The 21,835-nt window shown below is 37.1% G+C and overlaps 1 protein-coding gene across 3 annotated transcripts in view; it reads right to left on the reverse strand.

Moving 5' to 3' along the window:
- The window catches only part of LOC126919828 (plexin-A4), a 422,360-nt gene that overhangs the window by 89,407 nt on the left and 311,118 nt on the right, over positions 1–21,835 (reverse strand). For all 3 annotated transcript variants that reach the window (XM_050729445.1, XM_050729446.1, XM_050729444.1), the window contains one exon: positions 14,784–14,966. In XM_050729445.1, coding sequence (XP_050585402.1) covers positions 14,784–14,966 — 183 coding nt within the window. The remainder of the gene's footprint in view (positions 1–14,783; positions 14,967–21,835) is intronic.

Genomic DNA, 21,835 nt, shown 5'->3' on the forward strand with positions numbered 1-21,835 from the left:
TATTAATGTACAGAAACGCCAATACTACAATACTACAATTTTAAATTTTATTAATACGAAAGTAAATTTTCTTCTGAAACAAAGTTGGAGCCAGAACTGTAACATAAAGCAATACCGAAAGAGAAAGAGAGAGAGAGAGAGAGAGGAACTTTAGAGACCATTCTGAAAGGTTTCCGAGGTGTACAGTAATCGACTTATTACCCTGAGATAAACAGCCAGACAGTTCTATTACTTCTTTTACATTACCAGAAACTGAAGCAAAGACTTTATTCCGTTAGAAAGCCTATTAAATCCAGCAAACCAATAATCCCTGGGAATCCTAATATCGAAACGAACCATCGGCCGCAAATTAATCATCAATTTTCTATAATCATTTTAACCGGTAACTATAATAACCCGCTAATACATACATATTCTCTCTATGCCAGTTTCGCGAAAGCCTTGCATTAATAGCAACAAAGCGCTCACAGTAAATGCTCTCTCTTCCTCTCTCTCTCTCTCTCACACACACACACATTCATACACGCACATACACGCACACATACGCACACACTCGCACACGCACACACACATACATTCAGTCGGACATCGGTATTCGATAATCAATTTCATTGGATTATTACTGTTACCATTGGGATTAGTCCCACTATCGATGCGTTGCTAATAGCGCGACGCGATCTTCTCTCATTTTTGCGACGCCGATAATACGATGACCGTTATATAACGTGCTCGTTATTATTATCATCGTTGGGCATGATGTATCAAGCCCCAAAACGTTTATCAGTATTCGATGGATCGTCCTAATTGAAGAGCAATCGGATTGATCGAATATCGTTCCCTCGAAACGCGCTCCTTCTTTTCCGTAGATCGATCATCGGCCAAACAATTATTAATAGCGATCGACACGAGATCAGCTCCGTCGTGATTATTAATCGTAATCCCTGTGCATCGCCCCTCGTTTGATGGACGCATGAATTAATCCACGATGCGCACACACGCCATTCCTGTCGATTTTCGGCCTAACGCTAGACGGATTAATTCACCGTTACCGCCCTGCATCATTTCCATCTCGTGGATATTTTAACGAAACACAAGTTTTACTTTATTCTCACGCCGTGAAGCATGTCACGAAAATATCAAATATAAATATGGGGGAATGAAAAGGGCGCGTGTTTCGGATACTTTGGTGTAATTAGTGAATGTGGAAGAAATATATACAACATCTTGCTGATATAAAAATGTATATGATTCTACAACTTCATTCAATCGAATAGAGTTCTTCTATGATATAATTATAAATACATTTATAGCGCTTGTGTTATATGATGAATATTTTGTTTGAAAAAAGTTGGAGTGTCCTGGACAGAAATTAAAGATATTAGAATATTCTTTTGTTTTTACAAACAGATAGGAATGGACGACAGTCCTTTTTGTTATGAGCTCTTCAAATGACCGATTAGAATTTTAAATTTGTAGAAGATAATGATTTAAAATGTACAATAATATCTTAAAAAATATATATATATATATTAACATTTCCAATTTGAAGTAAATATAAAAATTGTCCTAACATTTTTATTTAACTGTACATGTGAATAAGGTATTACAAATTGATCATTTTTAAGGATGTATAAATATATCCTATTCACGAAACGAATTAATAAAATTAACTTTGAAATAAAGAATTAATAAAATTGATTTTAGAATAAAAAACCAGTAAAATTAATTTATAAATATAACTGATAACCTATTCATAAGCGACGTTCGTTCCGCATGAATATACCGACAGACATGAAATCTAGACAACCTATAAGGTGTCGTTGAAGTTAACAAGCGTAAATCAGTATGATGGATATACCAAATGTGAAATAGGAGGGGTTAAAGTTTACAGTTTGACTCGGCGTTTTCTTTGTTTCATACGCAATAGAGAGATTCCTCTGCCGTTTTATTTGTTCAGCTTGCTTCAATCTTTGGGAGTAGGTACATTCCATCTCGTGAACTTTTATACAGTCACGCGGAACGATGAAATATTCAGTCGCGCACGCTCGACTTCCAGCGGACCTCGTTAAGAATAGAATCTTTATTTCCATAAAATTCATAAGGGTCGGCGTTCAACTTTGCCGCGACGCCAGTTTCTCCCTTTGCCGTTCCTTCTACGCCGACAGGAAAAAGTTCGAGCACGAACCAACCGCGAAAACAAACACTTTCCCGCCGCACGGAAGTCGAGAGACTCCGCGGGATTTTCAAGTGAACTTTCAGCTTTGATTCTATATAAGTTTATGGTAATAAGAGAAACAAAGAGAAACGTGCCGAATATTTCATCTCGCTTGGCTTCGCGCCCCTCCACCGAAATATTTGTGAATTTACCGATCGGAATATTAATCTTCTTTGATCCTTTCGATTACTATTCGATCACTATTACTCACAAAGGTAATTACTGTTTCTTATTTTATTAGAAATAAGCAGATGTATAAACAAAGTGTTTACCATCATCTACTCTTTATTCTTAGATTCACCAGAATATCTTCTTTCATCCTTTCCATAATTTAACGTTTTATTCTTAAATTATTATCGTAACATTTCTTCTCGTTATATAGTCGGTACATCCTATCACAATTGTATCTCTTTTATACAAATCTTTTTCTCTGCAAAATATGGCTATTAATTAATCTTTGTATGAACGATTCTCTGCTTAATCTCTATACATTGTATCCACCAATCTCCTCGTTGCTTCAATGCGCGTCATTTTAAACGAATACAAGATATTCTCGAAGCTAATTCTCGAAACGCTGCTGCACACGAAAACATACGATACAATCTCCATCGAGTAATTTAATTTTTTATTCGAATTATTTCCATGTCAGCGTGGTTTTGTCAGGCGGTAGAAATCTCCACCCAATTAATCATCCCCTATAATAATAATTTCCCCGACAAATTTCCATATTCACCTTTCTTCTTGCCACTTTCATCCCCAAAACGGATATATCAACACAAGACACCGTGAACCATCACATTCACCGTTAGTTTCCGTCTCTTTTTCGTCCAAATTTATCAGTCCCTTCTCAAACAGGGTGAAAGGGGAGGCAGGAGTTACAGGCGTCCCCCTGTTTCCATTTCCGGAAACACGAAGCCCATTCCCGGCTGCCTTTGTGCCGCGTATCAACTACGGCTCGTCGAATTTCTCTCTCTCTCTCTCTCTCTCTCTCTCTCTCTCTCTCTCTTCGTACGTTTGTCCCTATATCTTTCCTCTTTCTCGCGTGGATCCCGTCTGCAGCAGGCGGTTCAATCCGGTCGCGGAATCTCGCATTGTTCGATATCGAAACGCACGTGCGTACACACAGCGTGCCGCTTAATTATCCCCGTTAACGAAGGTCCGCGGTTTGCCGCCCGGCGAATCGATAGATCGATCGACCGATTTGCTCTTTGTCGAGCGCCGCAAACCGCCCGGGGATCGACTATAAGACGCGCATTAATTAAGAGATCGACGGAAGACGCGCCGGCAATTAGGTGATCGCGATAGACGTACGACGGAAACTGCCTTGCGCATCCTTAATTCAATAGGATTATAGCGACTAACTAAACTCTCTACCGCCCTCTCAATGTTTCTCCCCGAATTGTATCTCTTCCTGCTTTGTTTCTTTAGATGTTATTACATGAATTTTTCGTTCTATTCTGCATACATAGATTTGCCAATGTTTGGGCTTCTATGAATTGGTATTTTTGTATTTAGAACTAGAAATTTTAACCTGTATATCAGATTAAACGGGCTATCACGTATTATATGAAACATGATAAATTTATGATACGGGACGATGTTTAGATGTTAAGATTTTTAGAAGAAGAGTAGGAGGGTAGAAGACTTTCTATTGCGATGAAAAAATGTTAACTCGTTGATCTGTCAATTTGTTAACGCGTCTTCTTAACGCGTCGTTTAAGCGAGTATCATTATAATAAGCTTACACTCGCAACGGTTAAAGCCAATCTAAATTGGATTTATCTCCGTTAACTTTTAGTTTCCTGATTATAAAAATATTAAAAGACGACTCATTCGAAACATCAAATTCCCACGCTCTTCGAGAATCAAATACTTTGACGAAAAGTTCGTTCGTTTCTTTATTAATAAATCACACGAGCAAAATTCCCCTTCTTCAAGAGAATAAATAAAAGCAGAGAAGTATTGCAAATGCAAAAAATCAGAATCCTAATCAACGAACAGTGCCTTACATCTCTATCCATTCATATCTGACATCGACTTCTCAAGAAAATTATCTCCGTCACCTCGCTCTTCACCCTTAATTTCAAGGTCGTCCATTCTTCGACTCAATCCAGCGCATTAACTGACCAGGATAACGCCTCCGGCTGATTGATAAGTGTACCGCGATGGATTGTTTATCATCGCCGATCGAAAAGCAGAGAAAAGTCGAGAAACAGCCAAAGAGAAGACGCCGCCGAATGGTACGCCTCGCCGTCTGAACCGCGTTGATTCATGACTCGCCCCGTCCCGGAAGGTATTAATTAATGATCGGGCCCGTTGCACGCGTACGCGGCCGTAGCTTAGACCCGAGGTCGCGGCGAAAGGTTATCCTGGAGGTATTTAAACGTCCGCGGGCAACGTTCGGCCGCAAAGCCCCTTCCGTTTATTTCTTTGATTGTCGTGCGATCCGGCCGCGAGAACCGGTCGCTGCTCGAGCGTCGTTTTGGTCCACGGCGCTCCGCGAGTAAATCAACTGGTAGTTAAAGCCTGCTGAAAGGTAGCCAGGAAATATTGAATTAAGTTAACTCCGATCGAACGAACGTATCTTGGTGGACATGTAGCGTGGTTTAGACGATACTTTGGTAAATGGCTGGAAGAATTTTATGTAACTCGTAGGTAATGGAGAATTTGATGAGATTTGGAAGTCGAATAAGATAGATTTCATTCCAGTGAATGGTTTAATTTTGATCCATTCTTTCGATCATTTTCGACTCTATCGCGTTTTTTCTTTTTTTTTTTTTTTTTTTTCTATTATCACAAATTGCCTTAAGTTTGAAGAAAATAGAGAAGCTTTCCCAGGCTTTAGAGATTTACTAGCTTTCAAGGTATGGAGTTATCTCACAAATAACGCGGCTTTTGTGAGAGTTAAGTCGAGAACAATGGAAACTGTTACTGTTGAAATTTTATGAAGTTGGAGCAGGAAACTTGATGTAGAAAGATAAAGAATTGTAAAAAAAGAAAGTGTGGAAGAATTCATCAAATGCCAACAAATAATTATTATTTCTATATAGTCATACGAAAATTATTTATGAAATGATCTAATGTTTCGAAAAAATAGATCTGCTCGACTCCAGAATTTCGCAACTAAAAGTAGTCTAAAGATGGATGAAAAATAATTTTAGCCCGTAAATGTGCATCTATTACTGCTGATAAAAAGAAATACATATTTAATATTTTTGATTATATTATGAATCCATGAAGTTTTATCAAAATTCACATATTACGCTTGAATATGCATTGTAATTAAAGTTTTCAAATTTATAAGGATCACGCAGAGTTCATTGTAACAAGAGAAGATATAAGAAAAATCTTTAGATAAGAAAATCAGCAATTCCTATTCTATAGATACTGCAACAAGGGACTGGGTATATTTAAATTAAGGCGGATACTGACAACGCTATCAGCTGTGTTTGTCATGTAAATTAACTGTACAGTACGCGTTCAATGTTTCTCGAAGGACGAACTGGGAAATCTATATTCGTCGAAGTGTCCACGACTGGGTTGCATCGAAGGCGACGATACAATCAGGAAGAGCAATATCGATATGGGTTACGATATCGATGCGCTAGTTCGCGACGAGGCTTCAACGGGTTAGGAAACTATAACGAGATAGACGATACCGCGTCGAGAGATAATGTAACTTCGTCACGTGTTTGTCCCGTAACATGATCAAGAAGATAGTGAACCTATGTTTATAGCCAACCAGAATTTCGTTCATGTAATTTACCAATAAAGTATTCTACCATTGGAAGCTCTGTTTCTAAAATTTCGGCTCTAAAATACATGTCTTCTCCTAAATGTAATAGTACACTTAAAAAGTGCCAATTTACACACCCCCTATCTAATAATTTTAAAAAATGTATCTTCTTTCCGCTATTAATATAATGTATCTTGTAATGTATCGTGTATTTAGAAAAATTACTAATCCTTCATGCGTAACAATATAATTTCCTATTTTTATTAACGACAGATTACGTAAATAAAAGAAATTACAGATTTTCGCAGTATAATTTTCTAGTAATCTGAAGCAGAAACACGATTGATTAATTTTCTATCGAAACTACAAAATTATTCAACCCAACGTGTATTTCATCCTAATAACTGTACTGCAGACTTTCATGCATTTATGCAAAATTTCAAGATACAAAAATGTACAAAATACATATAATGCACAAAAATATACAAAGTATGTAAGGTAGATGTAACTTTTACATAATTCTATATAGTTTTATATTTTTATATACTTTCCAATAGATTAAATAAATTTCTATTTAAACTCTATCTCTTCACTCACGTTCATAAAGGCATAAATTTCCATAAAAAGTCACAATTTACTAATGGATAAGCAAAGTAACATATAATAAACGCGAGTCATCAGACATCTCAACGCTGAAAGGGTTAACCATTATACTCAGCAAGTATGCTCAAAACGCTCTTATCCAAGCGTCTCCTTTTAAGGAAACGTTGCACGTCGACAGGAGAACTATCAGGATCATGCTGGTAATCGAAATTCGGCCGAGAACCGAATTACGCCTGATCATTTACGCTGTAAATATCGTTGAAATATTCATCGAGGAGCAATTTGCCACTCTCGCCGCCGCCGATAAGCGGCTACCAGTTGTGCCATAATACTAACGGGCATCCGTTACAATAAACATCCGTTTTAAACGGTCGCTATCACGGAGCGTGCTCGAACAGGATCAACCGAGAGCAACGTTAAAATCGCACCTCGCGGAAATCCACCTCTAAATTTACAAAAGAACAATCTTTCTAAGATTACTTAAAAATCGAGTCCGTAAATCCAACGATAAATTCGATACGTTCGAACTGAGAATCGCTGCGCACCACGAAAAACACGAATTTCGCGAGTTGAAAGAGACGCGTTTAAACGAAATATACGTTCGCGATGAAACAGAACGGATTCGCGTTAATTGAACGCGGTTTGGCAACGTTAGAGCTGAATTACTCGCCACATCGACGAATTTTTGCGCACACTCTGATTGGTTAGGTAGTTTGGTGGTTGTGATAGGCTCAGTGTAGATATGCAATTTATGTACTAATGAATCGAGGATTGCAACCTTTTTTTTTGCAATCGCTAGTGGTGATAGGAGAATAGTTATGATCGAATGAGTCTTTTGTTTTCTTCTAAATTCTAGAACAATTACTTTTTCAAATCTCGTGAAACCTTTACTACTATTTAATTACCTGAGTAATGTCTTTAACGCAGATGTTGCGTTTTTATTTTTCATCTTATAGTATTTATAAACGTCACAAAGCAATGAAAATATTTTACATAAACATATGTGTTGGATGACTAACCATTTTTATCAGTTTCTATGTTCATGTTAACGTGTACACTAAATCAACCTGTTTTCAAGTAACCTGTAATATCTTTAACGATCCCCTTTCCCTTAGAGATTAGAAAGCTTAACGTCGTCATAAATTCATTTTACTAGCCTTCATATTCACGTGCACCAATTTCAACAGGGAATTTTGTTTCTTAAGTTGTTTCTCTGTTGCTTACTTCTTTATTCTTTCAGCAATTTGTTCTTAGCCCGCATTTCCTTCCTGTTTCTTATTCGCTTTGTTCCGTGCATTATTTTCTCCGTCGTTCCGTACTATTTTTTTTTTTTTTTATTCTTTCAACCGTCTTTACCTCCTGCTCTTTCTTTTCTCGTTTACTTTACTTCTTTGTTCTCGGTATTTTATCACGGCCACGCGTACAAAATATCCGTCGTCCTTTTCTCGTCTTTCTTCATTCGCGGGGCCTTTATCATCGTCTTTCAACTTGTTCCATTTTCTTCGTGCTCGAATTAATTAGAGGATCTGCTTGTTCGAATGGTCTTATCAATTACAAAGTTACAGGAGATGTTATTTATATTAACGACGGCGAAACGTTCGAGTAAAATGCTGTCGTTGCGCGATAAAGTAATAAGTAGGAAAGTTTCCGTGGAGAATGAAAATCTAATTAAAAAAGTTCCCTTCGGTCCCCGTGGAATTTATATTAAGAAGCAGCAACCACTGTTGAGACACACAAAAAAAAAGGGCGGGAAGGGAGAAGAAGAAGAAAATTACGCGACATCTTTATATCGAGTTTCCCTTTAATACACGCTGAATTAGTCTAATTAGGTCAAACTTATTTGTTTCGATAATAGCATGGTATGATATAGTACTCGCTAGTCGCGGGCATAAGAGCGTCCTAATTAGAATGTTTATTGCAATTTTACTTGGCATCGGAGGAGAACGGGTCTTCGACGATCGAATTGCAACATAATTGCCCCCTTAAACGATACGAAAATCATTTCTTGCCGCCGCGTTCTGTGTATTTAATAACTGGCACCAATTTTCGTTTGATATTTCATGCAAATGCAATGAGAAAACCCGAGCTTTATTATGATTGACGAAGTAACAATTAATTATAGGAAAAAGTAAAATCAACAGACTATCAGTGATTCCATGATTAGGAGCTAAATTACGCTAAAATACGTTTTTCATATTGTAATATCGTTATTTCATATAGAAAGCGAATTAGCTTCTCGTAGATAATTAAAATATTAAGCACCTACGTGCAAAAAGAAAGAAAAAGGGAACTGAAGAAATCAAGAAAATAAGTCCTCAGCTATTCAAACAGCAAAGGAATAATTCCAGAATATCCTTGCTATCATAAAGGGGAGGCAAATCCGCTAGCAGTTAATTGCGTGAGGCGGAGCAACGGCCAGGGATCAAAAGCGAGACGCCGAAAAGCGTTTCCACCCTCGAATCACTCGCGTTTCCTTAGCCTCTCTCTCGCTTTCTCTCGTGGCCCTCTCTCGAAATTTAATACTCTCGCCTCAGACATCGGTTAACCCTGGCATCAGACATTTCGCCGTGGCCGTGGATAAATTTTTAATAGCCTCGAATCGCCGGGACGGTCGACCAGAAGAGGCTACCCCCGTCTAACGTGGCGCATTCTCAACGGAGCCGCGAGTGTTCCTTTCAACGAATTTACACGACGGTATTTGCGCTCATTCGCGGGGCTATTTGACTTTCACGTTTGCACACAGATAATTATAATCGAAGACCGACGATCCGCGGCCACCACCCAGAGGCGACTTTAATTAATCACGATGAATAACGACGGAGTCCACGCGAAACTTCGTTAACTTGCAAATTTTCCCCGGGACCTGAAGCCTCCTCTGCAGGATAAATTCTCTTGCTCTTGCTTCTTTGCGCGCCGTCTTTGATTTTCCAGCCGCGGTTTTGCATTTTTTTTGGACGCGTTAATGAACGTAACCGCCAAAAGTCATGAGGCAATAGCGACATCGGTTTATGATTGATTCAATGATCGTGATCTATCTACAGGGTGAGTTATGTTCTACAGACCTTCCTGGATAAAATCTGGATCGAACTTCTGCGTGTAGTGTGCGCGTAAGTTACATTGAAATATAATAATATAATATATTTAATAATAATTGAATAATAATCTAACACATTATATACATACAATCTGTATCAGTTCTTCGGTCAAACTTTAATATATACTAATAGGAAATTTTGAAGCCCCCTATACATTCAGTGGAATGTTTTGCAAGTTGAAGCTGAGTTATTCGAGGTTACGGAACTTCTCTGCAAACATGACCTAATCAAAACTGATAATCGCAGTGTTAATTAATGAGAAACTAACGCTAAATTCTTAAATCCTCTTGTATACATTCGGTTGAGTGTTTGCTAACCTACCATATGAAAATGAAACAGTCAAAGTTACTGAACTTCTCAGCAAATATAATCTAATCAAAATTAACCATCACAATGTTAATTGATTAGAAAGAAACACTAAATTTCAACACATTAAACGAAACATTTCACAAGTTGCCATATGAAAATTAAAGCATCCAATGTTACTAAATTTCTCTGCAAATATAATTTAACCGAAACCAGCCAATCGTCACAGCTTTAATTAATCAGAAACAGCCGAGGATTTTATTCGAAGCTAAATCGCCGACGAAACAAGCGGACAAACACGCGTAATCCAACGTGGTTATCATCGAATCTTCCAACAGAAACTCATAGAGCTCGATCATCAACCGTTCAACGCGAGGAGATTGCAGAACAAATTGAAGAAGGCTTCGGCCGGTAATTGTGATTAATTGGAAGGAATCCGCGGCGCGATTTTCCTAGAAATACAACGTGCTGGAACGATACCAAGAGAGGTAACGCCACCAGGCAGATCCATAATCTTGCGATCATTGCAAGCGTGTTTCCTTTTCCATCCCGCCGTTTCGAATCATCTAACGCCGGGACAGCGTACGTTCTGACGCGAGATTGCGGAACAAATCGGCGCGAATTTAGCCCCGGCGATCGTGATTAACCTTTACGCCGCTAAGGGTGACCATAGTCGCTCGTCATTAAGCGACTGGCCTGTAACTCTCGGTGCAATCGCCTATTGCAATCATCCAACGAGATGTTGTTGCGCGATGCGCCTCTCTTGTTTGCACACACAGTTGAAACAATTAAATTCCTCTTCGTTCGTCATGTCGAATCGGAAAGAAATATTGAAAGCTCGTATATTGCCGATGTAATCGATCGTAGGAGTTTTTGCGCGTCGTTTTGTAAATCACTTTGAAACAGATTCCTATTAAATTGTCTATCTGCCTACCGGACATATACAACTTTATTTATTTGTCCCGTAAAAATTGTAATTTAATGGTATAGAGTATAAGGAATTAATGGTTTGCAATTACGATTTGTTTGACGATGTGTAAATAATGTCTTTGTAAGGATTAAACCTTTTTTTAGTAAGAGACAAGTTTATGATTACGAAACGATTGATAAAGATAAGAATTTCCTTCGGCGTACCGAGACTGGGATTTATCAGTGACTCCAAGACACTATATTTGATATGTACAGTATATAATAAGTAAGCGAAGAAATTTATTTTTAAACATATACACGCTTGAAACAGAAATTTTAGTGAAGATTTCTAGGAATCGTTAAAAATGGAAAAATGTAACTTGTACCAAAGATTGTTTGCCTTGATTGTTTGAGCCTTTTTCGAACAACCGTGTTTCTCTCTCGCTAAGATATTCTTTAACCCTTTGAGTGTTATGGGCGCATATACGCGTCTGGCGAAAGCTATCGGTGTAGACTAAGGACACATATATTCGTTTTCTGTAAGTACCCGGCATGGACTAACGACGCATGTATGGGTTTGTCAATTTTTCCGAACACCTATGCAGAAATAATACTATTACGTTTGTATGAGATAAATATAAATGCATTCCTTAGTAACGGCAGTAAACAAATGCCAATAATGCCTCGTTATAACAGTTGTCTACCTGTTTCGCGGACAGTCGCATCTAATTATCAAGAAGGAAATGTGTTGTTTGTGTGAAAAATAAGGGAATGCAGAAAATGCGATGTCGGATTATGTATCGATAATTGTTTTGAAATTTTTCGCACACAACTCAATTATTAACTTGTGTTATATTTACTAAATTTAGTTTCCTAGTTTATTGTAAATTTCAATGTTTATAATAAATAATTAATACTAAAAAATAACGCTCTTGAATCATTTAATCTCGTGCAAAAGAATTACTATAACTTATTACGATTTGCGCTTTGAATAGTCAATCAACAGAGTTCAGTCTAACGAAAAAGTATTCCGTCCACAGCGATCGGTCCGTACGGACCGCATAGGCCGCGAGTATTCAGCACTCAAAGGGTTAAATTTAAGGAATGTATGGAATAATCATTCTTCTTGTAATTTCAAATTTCGATCGTATACTAAACTTAAATTTAATACAGAAACTAATTTAATTTTCTCTGTTATCTTTCAACGACTAAAACAAACAGGTTTATTATCTTTCCTATAAACATACACATTTACAAGATGTACAATTTTTTGGTGTAAATATGTAATAACTGTGAAATATAAATGACAAAAAAATTACACCACCACTGTCGAAGGAGCAAACGCATTGAAACTCCTTTTGTAAGTTAAAACGAGTCCAAGACCGAGACATACAAATTCGAGGAACGTGTTCAAACTTAAAGATCCCTCTTGGAAAAGAACGCTGATTATTCCAGCTTGATACGCTAAGAGTAAACCCCACTAAAGCTCTCATACTTTATGCCCAAAAAGCTTTTGACTCTGGCTACACATTTCTGCTGCAACGTTTTCCAGCCAGATCGTGTAACATAATTCTGAAAATAAAGCATCGGCGAGCAACGTAACGAGTTAGAGAAACCGGAAGAAATCGGAGAGGATTTAGCCAGGATAATCGTGATTAATCACGACAGATTCGAGAGGGCCAACGCGAGATATCGCGTTCCTGGAACTGCATCCACCGCGATAACGATCCGAACTACACTCCAGAATCATTTTTCCAGCGATCGTCTCGCGTAATTTCCTCTTTCCAACGTACTTTTTTTCTTTTTCGGGTGTATCACCCAAGAGCCAATTACACGGCTCGCGTTACACGCGTTTGATTCACGATCTCTTGGTCGAATAATCGTGCGAATAAACTGTGGATTTTTTGTATATTTATTAAAAATTTGAAGATTTTCATGCAAAAAACATGTAAAATATCCACAGTACAATATTTATTTATTAGAGAATATATATTTATTGGATGAAATTTCAATTTAGATCCCATTACTTATGTTCATAGAGATAGAAAAATGTATAAGGATCAGCGGTTTAATCGTAATTAATTCGACGATTAAAAAGAATGTACACGATGGCATACAAAAGTGTATAAAATATCCAAAATGGGGTAGTTATTATAAGTAGACTGCGGATTTCATCTATAATAAATTTGAAAGTGCAAAATTGCACGGGATGCGTATCATGTGAAACAATATATAAAATATCTGACGTATAATGTTTTCTACGATACTTGACAGGTAAACCAATTTTCTACCGAAGTAGAAATTCCACGCTTCTAACTGTACCCTCAAAAATATGAATTTACGTAGAAATCCGCGGTCTAATTACAATTTTTAATAAACGAAAAAAATTTCCATTGCGTTTGTTTGCGTTTCTTTAGTTACGTTCATAAAAATAGGAAAACGCAACGAGGAAAGCGCAACGATCAGGTAAGTTAGGTCGGGATATGCTAGTGTAGTTTCTATTCTGAAGTTTCGGAGCTGTTGAAGTTCGCGAGCCGGTCCACGGGACTCCATTAGGTTCGTTAAGCGTTAACGCTTCGCGAGCAACGATATTCCGTAATGGCTAACCTGCAGGCTAATGGAACGCGGGTAGAAAGCGGATTTCACTATAACCTCGATTCTGTCGTTCGCATTAATATCTATTGTGATTACTTTTGCTGGCGCCACTGCCGTCAGCTCGATTCGGGATTAATTATTACGCCGAAAGAGAGCAAGAGGCGGCATGGAAATCCAATGAGTTCGACCACTCGTAACTCGGGACAACGCTGATTTTATTGCTTCGCTGCTTCCATTCTGACTCTGATTAGTTTTTGTGAGAGAAATGGTAGATCGGGGGATCCGAAAATTTTGAGTGAGGAACGTATTATTCTTTTTTACTACGAAGGGCGTATATTGCGGGATGAAATGAAATTTTTTGAACGTCGTCAGATTTTGCGACTGTTTGTGATGTTTCTGTTTTAACGCACAGCTTCTATCTAATTTTACTGTAGGTTGATTAACTCGTTCTCAATATTGAGCAATATAGTTAAATGCAAGACATAAATATCCTCGAGTAATTATTTATTAGGAAAATGTATAAAATAAACGTATACGTTTTCCGTAATATAGAATTACTTTTAGTTTCATTTAAGTATCGTGCCATAAATTGTACGATAATTAATCTTGCATGTACTATTTTTTACTTTTTACGTATTACTCCGAAGATGCAAGTAGAATAAATGTATGTGGACAGATGTCTATGTTACTAATTGTGCTCTATATTGAAACAGGTTGGTATCACCTAACAAGTAAGATTCCACAAATTAGAATAATTATCTATGGAATTCACTACAGACTTAAAGAAAAATGAAAAGAGAAAAAAAAGACAATAAAAGAATGCACACAAATTGAGAGATTAGTATAAACTTATTTCCCATTAAATTATGGAACAAGAAATAGAACTTTCAATATAAAAATATTGCTTGCCATTTACAAGGACATAAATGGATATTTTAAAATTCTTAATCACTCATCACCTTTTTTTCATTGTATTTCACGTTTCTATATTCGTATCATTATAACGATTCTCTGTATTAAAAAGGGCTTATAAAACGAGCCACTCGCGGTAGAAACATCAAGCGTACAAGGGGAAAAAAATAGAACACGACGCGGAGAGCAGTGGCTTCAATGTAAAGAATCGACGCATTGTCCAGGGTGAAAGGTCAAAGAGCGTTAAAAATACTGAGCCGGTCGAGGGTCATTATGGAAGAATTAGATTGTGGAAAATATGCAGCGAGCAGATAACGAACGTACAAGGTTGGCCTAATGAAACAGCTCCGGTACCGTTCGAGCGCCTCTTGCTCTTCTTCGATCGATGAGATAAAGAGTATCGTGCACTGACCTTCTTCAGGTGACCCTCGCTCGTGCCCACGAAGACGACCGTGTAGTCGCCGGTCGAGGTAGCAGCGACCGCCGTCAGATGTGTATCGAAAGTGAGCACAGGGGTTCCCTCCATCGGATCTTCGCCTCCCAAAGGTGTGTTCACGTCCAGACCGCAGAAATCCTCGCCAATCGTTTGCAGTTTCTGTAATCAGAGATAAAACGAAATCGTCGTCAATTCGGAGTTTGTTGATTCCATGAACAGAAATTTGGAACGAGCGACTATATATGTGTTTTATTGTATATTGGATTCTGAAGATTTTAGTTTTGAAAGTTTCAGAGCGTGAAAATATAGAAGTTGAGACGTTTGGGACGTTAGAAATTGAATGTAGAATTAGAAGATTTGAGAATTTTCAAATTAGGAAATTTGAAGGATGAAATTGGAATATTTGAAATAGCTTAAAAATTTGATAATTTAGTATATCGACAAATAAGAAATTTCAAAGTTTGAAGATTTTTTAAATTAAAAAATTTGGGAACCGAGAAAGATCAAAGAACGCGAATATGAAAATTAAGAGATCTTCAAAGATGTTTAAATCTAAGCACATCAAAATAGGAAAATAGAAATTTATAATGATTTGAGATTTCAAAAGATATTTAACAGGAACAAACCGCTATGTTACATTAATCAGCGTATCTCTCTGTGAATCTTTTCATCATGAAACAAGTATATTAATAACAATTACAACTTATTATTATACACTGAAGATTGTAACAGGTGAAGCAATTAGCTGTAATGTACACTGTTTACATGACAAACAACGTAACTAATAGCGCTTGTTATGAGGTGCGCTCCTTATTTTATATTTATAGACTAAATATGCACCGTCACTCGTGAATATTTAAAATTTATTTTATCTATATTCGCGCGGATTAACAAACTCGTGCAGTCAAAAATATCATCTCCTACCTTCGTTAAAGTTTTCAGTAAAAGACGATAAAAATAAGCTTCTAGAGACATCGGTTATCGATTTTGCAAAGTTTTGTTTGAGTATCGACAGTCTTCTAAGTTTCTGACATGTCAACGGCTATTAAAAAGCAGCAAGAAGCTCCGAGTTTACCAAGTTTTAATTAAGATCCAAACTTTTCCTACTCATGAATGTCTAAATCAAGAAGTATCAAGGTAAATGAATATGCGAACGGAAAATCGCGAAACTGGGAAAAATGTCACGCCTCTATCAAGAACTTTTTTATACGTTACGTTAATCATAAGCTATTCTTAGAAACGTTGATCTTACAGCTTAAGGATCTTCTAAGTTATATCAGATAGAAATATATGAAATATATTATTATTCGTCTGTAATAATGTATTATAAGATTGAATATACAGAAGTTATAATCATTTCATTCAAATCTAACCGAATTTAGCGAAATGTTTAAAAAATGAACACTATTAAAGATATTTGTAATACTATCATTAATTATACTATTATTAAAAATAATATCTCTTGAGAATTAAAACCAAGCGTCAGCTATTAGTATAAGTGAAATTACTTAGGACATTGACTTCGGAAACATAGATGAGGATCATTTAAATCGATATGGTATGTCCTCTTCTATATTATTACTAAATATTCATCTTAAAGAATCTAATCTATTATAATATACCTATAAACCTACTCTTACAATCTTTCAAACTTCAATTATCTGATTTTACCTCATAAGGTTATCAATTCTCCTAATCAACTCTCTCATATTAACCAAGGCCAAACCGCAAATCAAATCACGGAAATCGCGTATTAGATTCCGCGTTCCTAAGCAATAGAGACATCGTACGCATAAATAGCTTCTTCCTATCATACCTTGCACCCTCTTATCTCTAATCGTAGAGACCTTGCGGCGGCATGATTAAATCGCCAGATGATAAGTTCACAGCGACGACCGTGTGAATCCCGCGTGTACTGTTTCATAGCTGGGAAGGTATGCACATCCTATTGATTTACGATGGCTATAGAAAGTATTGGTACGCAATTGTACCGGCAATAAAACATATATAAACACTGTATTGATGAGGCAATGTCTTATTGGGAATTAATTTATAAATACGATAAAATTCCTAATAAAAAAATGTCTGCTTCGTTATTTCTGATAGATCTAATTATATAACAAATATTAAAGCAGACACTCGTATTATCCTAAACTGTCGCGTAAATGCTAACTTTATGGTATACTAATATATGGAACAATCTATGAGCAAATGAATTTTTATGAATGAAATACCTGCGTATCTTTTGTATTAACAGTTTGGTTATTCCTCGTAGTAAAAGCTAACGAATAATAAATAATAATAAAATATCAAATTATAAAAAGGTTCGATTTCAGAGAAAATACGACGTAAACGATAGTCATCGTTGTTTGTCTTTTACCAAACAGGAGGGCGCATGCAATTCAGATGCTATGACTATTTATCAGCTTCTGCAAAACGGATCGAGATGAAACATAGCCTGTTTTCTTTCCCGGACACCATTCAAACCTGTTCAGTAGTTTTTACGTGATGCGAGTACAAACATACAAACAAACAAACGCAGATAAAAATATTCCAAAAATTAGTTTTTTCGACTTCATAGCTTACGAGCTGTTCCTGGATGATTGTTTTATTTACTTTTTACTCAATGTACAGACATATCACTGTTTTATTGTATGTATAGATATACTATCGTGAATAAATATGAACTTAACCCCATTTTTAGATTCTTCATAATATTGAAGCAAAAATTGACCAAACTGTTTATATAATACTATACTATAATAGAATACAACAATCAAAGTTTTCTTATTTTTATCTCTTCTTTTCTTATCTTTTTCTTATTAAGTCTAGACAAAATGAAATGTTCCTTAAAATTGTGTTTTCGCCTGTGAAAAAATATTAATTCAACGTTAGTTTTGTTACGTTTTTATTCACTAAGTTTTACGTCCATGATACTAAGTTTTTCGTCCATGCAGATTTTATTCTTTTTTTAAGTTCAACGATATTTCCTAAAGGTGGATTCTTCTGATCATAGACTTTTCTAGCTAGAATTCCCTGCAGATTTTTGATCAGGTGAGGTCAATGCTAGCCATAGTAATAATTGTATTCCGAAATACTGGAACCACTTTTTTTGTAGTGACGGTTGTATGAATGGAAGCATTGTCTTGACGAAACATTGTCCTTTTGTCTTTTATTTCGGTTATAAAAGACAGTAGTTCGCCATGTAACATTTCCTCATATTCTATAACGTTCTATCTATGCTTTACAAAAACAATTTCACTTAACATATCCAGGCATATTATACATCCAGTCATGTCTCTTGCAGATATTAAAGAAATAATATCGAAAATGTATTTGAGTCTATAATTATTCACAGCAACTGTATCAGCACAGTCATTTCATAGCATAAGATTGTGTATACTTTAATTCCACCGAGTAAACAGCAAAATATCAATTCAGAAAGTCGTATCTACGTCCTAGTAATTATTTTTCTCAAAATAAAGAAATGTTTGGTGATTACGAGCACGTGTGTACAAATAAAACCATGCGAGGAAACGACGAGCAACAGAAAACAGCATCGTCCCTTGATCACGTGCCGTTCCTCTGCTCGTTTTTCCGTCTAAAAGATGCTTGAAAAACAGAAGGACGTTGATTCGTTTGTGATTTCCTCTGGACGTGATTTTCACTACGGGAAAACAGGGTTATCGTGGGTTATCGTTCGCGAGCGGAAACCATGAAAAGTATTCAGCTGGTGAAATATCACCGCGAACCAAGCCACGATAAATTATCGTAGTGTCGGCAATTAATTCTTGGCGGCGTAGTGGCGATTAATCGTGTCGCGCGACCAGATGCGATACTTTATTGCCCTTGGTGCCGAACCTTCCTCTCGTTGCGTTGCTTTCAGACGAGCGCAAGAAGTCTCTTGCCACCCGCGGACTTGCAGTTCCTTCCTTCCAACTCCGAATGTACCTACGCTCAGTAAAATCGTCTCCAGTTTCGCGGTGATATTCGCCGTGACAGTCTGGTTGAATGCCACGCGGCTTTTTGTTGCGGGAGGAGCACCGAGTTTTGGTCTCTTCCGGACCATGGCCGGGGACGTTGATTTAATTGCGCTGAAGTTACGATTAATTTCGCGGGTCGCGAGTTGAGCAACTTAGGATAAAGTTGGGATGCTGAAAATATTTGTCTTTTTTTTTATGAAACAGAAAGAGAAGACGGTAAAGTGGATTGTACGGTGGTTTTCTTGCTGAAGTTAATACGTCTGGAAAACTGTTGTTGTATTTATTTTCGTAAGTGTCGTTAAATATATATAGTTCTTCGATGTAATACAATATAATATGTCAATTAACTAAACGATAAATGGATGTATTTGTTTTTGGGATAACTGGCATTGAACGTCAATACACCATGTCTTTTTATAAAAATATCAGAAGATATAGATTTTCATTGATAAAAGAAGATTTCTTCATCGTAGCTTCAAGAAATCATCACGTGACGAAGTAGACGCATTGACAAGTATCTCAAAAATTTTGTCAGACGTTTTACAAACCTAAGACAGTACGAAGATGACGAAATAACTTTCAATTTTTATATAAACAAGAAAAAGAACTAAAACGGTTGCGCTAAAAAAAGATCTATACACTATTTTTGACTGTAGAAAAATCAAGAACATTTAATATTATCTTAAAGCGATTCATCAATCTATCTAAGTTCAATATCCTATCCAATTAAATAGAAAAGAAGAAAAACTGTCTTGAAAATCGTCGCGAATTAGCCGGCGGCTTAATGAAAGTCAAACCATCGCCGGGATTCAGTTGATTCAGCAGAAACTCTTCCATGAGTCGTTCTACGAATGCCGAGCAAACTGACAGGGGATGCTACCCTCGCCCATACCTCGCTGCACACATACATCCATATTTACACATATTTTCTCACAGACGAGCTAAAACGTTGAAATCTTCGCACACACATTCACATAGCCAGGAGAGGTCAATACATCGACGAGCAGAGGTGGAAAGCCCCGGTTTCGGTGAGGCCACTCTCAAGTCAGCTCTATTTACATTCCAGGGTTGCTTTCGCCACCCTGTATACACTGCACCGAACAATTATTTGCATTCCTGGTGCTAATACGCCGCCGACGTTAACGGAAGGGGCGTTGCAGTACACTTTCGCTTCGCAACACCACGTTCCACTTTTCTTTCTCTCTCTTCCATCGAATTCTCCATCTTCGGCCAACTTCCTTCTTCCTTCCGTTAGAAAGAGCCAGGCTCGAACAAACAATGGTTATGGTAAAACAACGAGGCTCTCTATTGAAAATGCGCCTAATGCAGCCATCAACACAAAATGGAGGCTCGTTACTGCGCGTTCTTTGCCCTTTTTTTTGCTTCTGCCCTCTCCCTTTCGCCTTAACTCGGAAAATTGGAGTAACGACGCGTTAGCTGACTCGCTTCTCGCGAACTGCTGGGAAAACAAGTCGACCGAATGATCTGGAATATATCCTTTCTTCATCTTGTCCTTCTTTTTTCTTTTTATATTTTATTTCTTATTTTTTTGAGCAAATGGGTGAAAATAGCGAGTAAAGGATGCGCAGCTGTGTGCACGTGCGCGCGATACGGTGATTAATTTACACGTGTCCTGTTTCAATGGGAATCGTTTGATTACGAGCACTCGCAGGATCGTTTGTCCGTGGCTTTTCATTAAATACGATGATCCGCCAGAGAACTCTCGATAGTTAACGGAGTTATCGATGTTAGGATATCCTGGCTCGTATGAACCGTTTGTGAAGCGTTTTCTATTCGTTAATGATCCACACATATGCACATGGCAAAAATGTTCGCGATTGTAATTGGATCAATTAAAAGAGCATCGAGGTACATCGAGTTTTTGGGATTACTTTTGTGCGATGAGTTTGTTGAGGTTTCTTATTAATTAATTTGGTAATTGCTTGGTAAAGTTTCACGTTTTTATGCACATAACCGAATTAATGAAATTTAAATAGAGATTTGTAGTGGAATAAGTTTATCTTATATTCTATGTATATGTATGCGCGTAATAATAAATATAAGCTTGTGAATTATTAACATTTCGGTAGTACGGCGTTTTCAAGCGAGAAATGTACTTTACGGTAACGCTTAAAAGTATATCTAAATGCGACGATATTAAATAGCATTAAATGTTGTAATGTCAATATTAACGTCGAATATTAAAGCTTGCGTGCACAAAGTGTGGAAACGAAATAAATTACGTATATTTCTCTACAGTCGATGCAACGCTACAGCTTTATATTTTCTGTTAGCTTAATATTCATTAATGTAATGAATTCGTGTTTCGTGTTGCAATTAAACCCACAAGCGCCAGGGACTGATTTGCTAAATACATTAATTAGAATAATTAGAAAACTCCTGTTTTGGTCTTTCGATCTTTCTGCAAACTACATCGAACGTGACTTCATTTCATCAAAAATGAATTTAACCTCGTTATGACGTTCTTAATCAATTGAATTTTTCAATTAGTGTTTCCTCAGTCGATATTTATTAATTTTGGTAATTTACGATTTACAAAGTTTCTGTCTAGTAACGCTGCCTGCATCGTGTAAAATGATCTAGTTTGTAAATATGTCGAGTTCATTTACAATTTCGTACAGTATCTCTACATTTTTCCGCCTTTTAATAAAATTACGTAGTTTCGCTATGAACATCATTATGAGATGAGACATCAGCTGCTTATGAAAAGATGTAATTTCACGTGAACGGCCGAGTCAACGATGGAATCTCTCGTATACCGCTTCTTAACTCTGTTCCAGCACAGTGAAAGAAGGAAAAACTAAAAAAAAAGTTATACACAATCCCGGGATCCTCTAATTATTTTCAGCGGCGCGCTATGCCGCCGTCGAACTCCAGCGAAATCTGATTTACCTGTAACCGACAAACAATTCAGCTTCGGCGTGCAGGGACTTCATTAAAATTTAACGAACGCCGCTCATTTGCCGGTCTCTTGGCGTGCGCATGCCGCGTGAAACTGTGTCGAAATAAAAGCGGACGCGACGA

This window comes from Bombus affinis, chromosome 8, assembly GCF_024516045.1.
Source record: "Bombus affinis isolate iyBomAffi1 chromosome 8, iyBomAffi1.2, whole genome shotgun sequence".
Taxonomy (NCBI): Eukaryota; Metazoa; Arthropoda; class Insecta; order Hymenoptera; family Apidae; genus Bombus; species Bombus affinis.